This window comes from Ptychodera flava, chromosome 21 (assembly GCF_041260155.1).
Source record: "Ptychodera flava strain L36383 chromosome 21, AS_Pfla_20210202, whole genome shotgun sequence".
Taxonomy (NCBI): domain Eukaryota; kingdom Metazoa; phylum Hemichordata; class Enteropneusta; family Ptychoderidae; genus Ptychodera; species Ptychodera flava.
In genome coordinates this window covers 5,034,564-5,042,341 of record NC_091948.1, presented here as the reverse complement: position 1 = coordinate 5,042,341, position 7,778 = coordinate 5,034,564, and the positions used below count along the sequence as shown (strand labels likewise).

Sequence of the window (7,778 nt, the reverse complement as noted above, 5' to 3'; positions counted from 1 at the left end):
TAATACTAAAATTTGATCATTCTTGTGATGTGGCCAGGGGATACATATCCTTCAGAAGCTGTTGCAAAATACTACAGTTTACTCTCCAGCAGACATCAACATTTCACACTTTTGAACTTTCATTTTGGGAAGGGGGAGGGGTTTTTAATCTAAACCAAGTATTTTTGTTCTTGAATGTATATGACAAGCTGAGATGGTACCTATTAAAATAGCCCTTCATTTTAGAGTCAGGTCTTTTCGTTGTTTCAACCCAAATCTTATTGCAGTGTACCCTCTGATAGCATAGGTGGATCTTACCAATAACAGAATAAAATTATGGCTGGGTTAAAACTCCTTGCAGATTGTCATTGCTCTGAAAATTAATGTGCTCAAGCTCTGATCATGAAAATAGCATTGATCGCGATTTCAGGTTTGTTACTAAAGATGGCTGCATGCGCACGAGACTTCAGAGAATGCCTAAAATCCAGGCAAATTTTGTTATTTTATGTGCAGCTGTAGTTGCAGCTTGTAGTCTGAGCCATAAATTCATATGAATTATAGTGTGACTTTTAGCAGCCACTGTAACCCTAGTAGGTTTTATTTTCGTCGTTTATGTGGAAAATGAGGACAAATATGTATTTATGCATATTAATAAGAGAAAAACTGATGTCATTTGAGATCAGTGCTATTTTATTTGCATATGCAAGAGTCAAAAAACAACAAGACAACACAAAGTGATTTGTAATTTTGCTAAACAGAATTCCAATTGGGAATGCACATTTTTATTTTCTTGGAAAAAGAAAACATGGTATTTACACGGGCAAAATGATCACTGTGCGAAAACATGGAGGTTCCAGTTTGAAAGTTTTAGCATATAGTCAAGAAAATTAAGAATGCAAGCACTTTCCAAAAAACAGAAAGTGTAAAACGAGTATTCTTTCACAAAAGAAATGATAAATGTCCAAATACTTTATGTACATTGGTCAAAATGGACCGGTCTTCAGTTGCAACAATAGCCTGTTGGCGACAGACCACATACCAAATCCAGTTTGCTAATTTAGTCAATTGCTACTTGAAAATCTAAACCAGTATATACTTATAAAATATTGCAACAGGGTTTGTAAAAGTTCATTTGCTTGCAATGTTTGTTACAACGCAGGTCAGTAATGCCAGAGTGCACAAGCCAGGCTTTTTTTACTTTTATGTTTGACGACGCATACTTCAACACATGCTAGTATCCAATCAATGGGTCTATCTGCACTACCTTTGAAAAAATCAAAGAATAGTGTAAAACCAATAGGGGCTCACCACACCCATTGGGCTTGGGCCCTTAACCCTTTGAACCCGGCTCAGAAAAAAATGTCCATATGATGTCATAGGTCACAAGGGGTCAGGGTGCAAAGGGTTAATACAGGATGGGTGCAGGCATTGTACAAAATTGCGTCGCAGTAGGACACAGTGGTTTGCAATGTAAAGTCTCAGATTGAAACCAAAAAGTTGATTTGTACACTCTCTTTTCATTCATTGATTTTGAAAAAACTAGACGGTAAAACACCCTGTAACACCTGTTCTTGGAATGGTACGAATATATGTAACAGTTCTTTTATCAATTTTTCTAACCCTCATGTACAAATCTGTATACACTCAACTGTAAACTTTCCTACGCTGTCATATTCTATTATCTTATTCGGGTCTAAAAGACCTATTTGATAGGAGTCAATCTCCCTAGCTATCTAACCTGTTCTGATTGGCCCAACTTTGCCTGCTGATGATGAAAAGAAAGTTTGGTGATGCAAACATATGACACATGGCCACTAGAGACCCATGTCACCATTGGTACAAGAGATCTTGAAAATGTAATCTACCATGTTTGAATATTTTTAATTGAAGATTTGACTTCAAAGCACAGACTGGGTTGTGCACTGCAAGCAAGGAGTCTCCATTGCTTCAAGTCTCAAACATCCAAAAACGCATGACTGAAAAAATTTGAGAAATGGCTACATGCTACAGAATACTACACCAACAAATTGCAAAACATCTGGTAAGCTAATGAGAGAAATCTTGTCCACATTGAATCCATGCGCTATTATGAAAGCTGAACTTCACATCAAATGGCAATACATTATACAAAGTTTTGAAACGCCATCATGAATAAACGTGCTTTTCAAAATGTGAAAGGAAATGGTACATTTAGGGTTAGCGAGACCTCAGACATTGGTCTTAAAAATTGAGACTCCCTTACCAACGAAGATTCTATGTGCATTAATCTACATATGCAAATTAGCCATCAGTTCATCGTAAATGTATGTATTAATCTATAGAAATGGAGAATTTTCCAAATGGCAGGGCAACTCTGTACTGTTCATCAAACACATTAGCTGTCATGCAACTAACCAGTAGAGAAAAAATCTTCAATATAGCAGGTATTGAAAAATGCAGTGGTACTGGAGTGTGTAGTTTGAGAATCAAACAAATGTCTGACCAGAATGGCTGAGAGGTGAAACACTGAAAATTTGATGTTTCGGACCCAACGCAGCATCTCCAGTACAGTCCAGACTGTTTCCTGTATGATTTGATTGAATGATTCTGTCCATTTCATATTATTTATGAACTGATATTGGATGGTCAGAACTGCTGAAAACTTGGCCTCACAGAACCAAACTTCATTCATAACCTTATATAATAGTGGAAATAATAACCAGAGTCAGAAAACCACACCTACAGCAGGATAAAGGCAAAGGTTCTATCCCAGAATAAAAAGATGCATGGTGTCCTACAGTCTCAGTATGCCACAGAGATCACCTGATGGCAGTACAAACAAACTCGCACGTACAAACAGATATATTATGCGTATTTCTATGCACATTTGAGTACATGGTTTTGTTTGTACCTGGTCCACTCAAAAACAGCTGTAACTTTTGATGGCATTTCCAGTATTCTGTTCCTTCTTCCTACTCCATGTTGAAATATAAAGTTTTGCCTTGCAAACAATGCAATGCAATATTATTGTTGACAAACACTTTCTTGTCAACAATAAAATTCTGTTGTCAACACACAAATTTGACCTATACACATGTAGGTTGTGTACACAAGTGCAACACTGGGCATTTGTACATGATTTTACAAAATGGAACAAGACTACTGGAAAATACATCACTAGTTACAGCTGGTTGATTTTAAATGAGTGTGACCAGTATTTTGTACAATGCGGCCATAAACCTGTTCCGGCAAGTGGTAGGCTGGGGCAGCGAACAAAACTAGACAAAAATTCAAATACTGTATACATATAACACATAAGGCTACTTCTTGCCAATGAGGCCTCCCTCTGCCGGTAATGTGATAGCATGAATGTAATTGGGCAAGAGTCAGGATTGGCAAAAAAGAAATCTGTATGGTGTCATGGGATATGTAACACATAGTAATTTGGTTGGATAAAAAAACAGATAAACATGACTGGAAGTGATATGGCATACAGCTAATTAAATCATATTGACACAAATACTGAACAGGTGCCCTGTATGTGAACTTATCTTTCACCTACCGTCTTGATATCTTTTTCATCAGTTAATTCATCTGAACTTTAGTGAATTCAACGTACCACTACACACTGAATAACGGAGGGGTAATATTATGATGTGAGAAAGAAATATACATAAACAACGAGGAACTTATAATTTTCAAGAACTTGAACCAGAATATAAACCTTAGAAGTTTCCCTTCATAGCTTCTGTGAAATCAAGACAGGAAACAAATTGGAACTCTTTACAAGTGGAATCACAGAGATAAAGCTGATATGTCCCAACATAAAAACAGCTTTGAAGACAGAAATAATGAAAGTGTAAGTCAAATAAATCTAATATGTGGCTACTGGCTTGGGTTACACAATTTATCACAAACTTTAAACACTGAACTTCATGCCTCTGTTACCTTTCATTCTCAAAACCATATTCTGTAATGACATTCAACCTGGGGTTCTACTTGACTGAAATGGTTTCAATCATCCAGTGTTTTTACTTTCATTCTATTTTCATTTCTTTTGGAAAAAAACAAAATAATTGCTGTTTTGCATGACAGAAAACACACAATTAAAAACTTTGGGTAATTTGATGCAATGGAGTGCGGGGACTCTAATATGGAAGTCAACATTCCGACACAAGAAATGTCCAAAGAACTCGTGCAAAAGCAACAGTTCCAAAGGACACGTTTGCAGGCCCTCTGGAATTAAATATGTATTCACTCTCTGCATACTATTCTGAAAGACTGTTTAAACGACTTTTTTGATCGGAAGTTTCCTACTGCCACAAAGAAGTTTCAGAGCAAACACATGATGAACTGGTCAAAGGTCAGAGGTCGGGACATTTACATGAAGTTCAGCTGTCTAAAGTTTGCTGGCAAGGAATGTTGCTTTCTCACATGCCTGGAACAACTCTAGACTATTGAATGCTAAATTACATTTTGTTGACAAAGTGTGCACAGATGAAAAATGCACTATGCACTGTTTAATGTATGTTTGTATCATAAGGCCATGATATTTTCTTCAATAATGCTATAGCAAAATATGATTCTTGTTTTTCGGCAAAACAACGCATTCCTATTACAACAATATACTTTTTAAACCCAAAAAATTGAGTACTTGGAAACATATACAACGACATATATGGCATAAAAAAGAAATCAAATGTCTTCAATATTACAGTAGTAAAGTTTTGTTCAGCTTTCTGTCTTTGTTTTAGCATTATCACTCCAGCCACTGAAGCATTTCCGAGATTGCTCTCTCCAGTCAATTTTCCTGTTTGATCTCCGGGAAAGTTCTATCCATGAGGGAGCATAGTTTTGGTTTGCGGGTGCACTCGTCGGCTTCACGGATGGGCCTCATGACTTCCCTTCTGAAGACCTCCTTGCTGACTTCCGCACACTTTGAAATTGAAACCTGGAGGGCTTCCACAAAGTCCTGATACACGTTGGTTGTCGTTTCGATCCTGCTGAGCCAGCCGGAGAAGAACCCCTTGTACCCTGCCAGAATGATCTCCGAAAATGGCTGCTGGAACTTCACCTGTCCGTTCCTCTCTCGCAGGACATCTTGGAATTTCTCGAAGTCCTGCTTCCGCGAGCCCCAGAATCGGGACAAGTTCTTGCCGTAGACCTGTGCCACTGAGCTGTAGCATCTCTTGAAGTCTTTCACTTTGGAAAGCAGGATATTGATCTGGGTGGCAGTGCACGAAGTGAAAGCCCATTTCACATAGTGCATTATGCTCTCCTCCCTTCCAAGAAGCACAGAGTTATTCAGATTCTCAAACGCTGCTTCAATAAGCTTCTGGCTTGAGCCAGATGGGTGGCGCCCTCGCTTGAAGTAATGCCGTGCCAGCCGGAATAGGCTGTTGGCCTCGTACTTGCTGGCATTGGCAAGGATAATGTTTGGCACCACGGACAGTTTGCGGTTTTCCAAGTCAAACACAATCATCATGTCCTCTATATTGCTATCAGTTAGCATCGGCGACAACGATAGGTACTCTGTCAGCAGTTCCACTATGATGTCTGGAAGGGCAGCCCACTCGTCCTGCCCCATTGCATTCTTAAGTTTCCTGAGGTAATCCATAATCTCTGCCGGTTTCAGGTAGTCCTGCCAGCTCCCTAGGAACAGCGGCACGCCCTCGACTCCCAGCTTTGCGGCTAGATGGAAGACGTCGTTCTGGTGATGGAACGATGACGTGTAGTAGAACCTGCGTGATGACGGACTGACATGCTTGAAGCATTTGATGCCTGCAATGCCTACCCTGACCACGGCAATCATGTCAATCTGGCTGTCCAGTTCCGCTCTCTCCTTGAGAACTTTAAAGATAGAATGGATCAGGTCTGGATCTTGGAAGTTACAGATGCTTTCTTGAACCTGAGTGTTGGAGTAGAAGAGAGAAAGAATACAAAGATATTTTAATATTATTTGTTGTATAGCACATCACATACAGCATTTCCTCCAGGATGGTATCAACGGGAGGGGATGTTTTCCCAATGTCCCCACTTTACCAGAAAATTTAGGGGGAATTTCACCAATTTTCACCTGTGTCATTGTATCTCTAAGATGTGACTGCACCATTTCATGGGGAGATGGTCTCCACTTCCACAAATTACAAGGGGTGCCAACATGTCAACAGAGGGATGATCCTCCATTCCCCTGTCTAGATGAAACACTGCACATAAAAATACCACAATTATACGGTGTCGCTCACATTTGATCAGAATTGGTATATACCAGTATGGGTTACCAAAGATCAACAATAAATGTTGTTTCTATCTGTTCAGTGCAGGATAATTCTACGTTGATGTTATGACAATGATTTCTGCACAGTACAACCAGAAAAACAACAAGAAATATTTGAACCAGAAAAACAAGAATGACAAAAGTTGGACATGCTGCTACAGAGAAATAGATGTTTTGATCAAAAAAGGGCAAAAATTGTCCTAAAAACACAAATATTGAAATTTCACCACATTTTTTGCAAACAGCTTCTCAGCTTGTCAAAAGATGATCTGCAACATTTCGCAAAATCTATCAGCAATATAAATCACTAGGCCATATGTATGTTGTAGTTACAGCACGCAATCTTATTTGCGCTAGTGATATGGATGTACATTGTATCCTCAGACAGCGTCGAACTAAATAAAAATCATAAATCTGAAAATTTACTCAGAAAAAAAAATTAGCACAGCTTTTCTCATTTGGAAAAAATTTTTTTTAGAAATTTACAATTGTAAAAAAAATGTTCACAATTTCATTGTGACCAACCCCCTCCCAAGATCTAATGGTCCGTCCTTTAGTTTGAGCAGGTCTGTTTATATGTAACAGTTCATAAACAATGACAGGAAATGACTCAAGGTCAGTGGAGTATCCTGTTTCAGTCATTAGCATGCCACCACTCCTGAACATTTGCAGAATTTCCCTTTTTCTTACCTCATTTGCACATTTTTGACACTGACGTGTTCATTTGAACAACGTCACATCTCAACCCCTGCATCTACCTGTACACCAAATACTGAGATGGTAGCTTAGGCGGTATGCACAATGGGAGCTTTTGCGTGTGACGGACATACATCCGCACATACATACCCACATACATACATACAGACATACAGACGACACCGACTCACCATATAAGCTCTTTTTGGTATTTAAATAAATACCAAATATGAGCTAATAAAATACCTCAATGCGCTTTACATTAAAAAAGTGACAACAACGAAAATCTACATAAAAATATGATTATATCAAATCATGGTATGGTTTAAAAGACCCTCACACTGGTACCTGTCAATTGAATACCTTATAATTACCTCAGCTTTAAAAAATCGTCTAGTGTGTGAATTGACCCAAGGTGTGCCAGTAAGGCATTTAAGAAATGAGGTGCAAAAATAATGACATGCAAAAATTGATAAGGCTCTTTGTATATAATGAGCTGTGTGACCGATAGATTAGTGTAACTTAATTTCACCATTTGAATGTGAGTTCAACATATGACCCGTACTGCGTCTGGTCAACAGGTCCATCAGCATAAAATGGTGCAACACTACATAGACCTTTAAAAGTGGCACACACAAATTTTAATTGGATTCTCTGCTAAACAGGGAGAAGAACAAAAGTCGAGTGATCTCTTGTTTCCCTTCTTGGCGACAGGTCCAGCCGCCAAATATTGAATTGTTTGTAATATATGAATTTCAAATGCAAATTATCAATTTGTCATTACTAGATTTAGAATCTGCAACAGTTGACGGAGTAACAGTTTTTGAGTTGTGCCGTGCAAAATGGT

The 7,778-nt window shown here is 38.5% G+C and overlaps 1 protein-coding gene across 1 annotated transcript in view; it reads right to left on the bottom strand.

Moving 5' to 3' along the window:
- Window positions 1-724: 724 nt before the first annotated feature.
- The window catches only part of LOC139121181 (uncharacterized), a 33,324-nt gene continuing 26,270 nt past the window's right edge, over window positions 725-7,778 (bottom strand). The window contains exon 14 of the mRNA XM_070685868.1: window positions 725-5,866. Coding sequence (XP_070541969.1) covers window positions 4,760-5,866 — 1,107 coding nt within the window. The 3' untranslated portion in view covers window positions 725-4,759. The remainder of the gene's footprint in view (window positions 5,867-7,778) is intronic.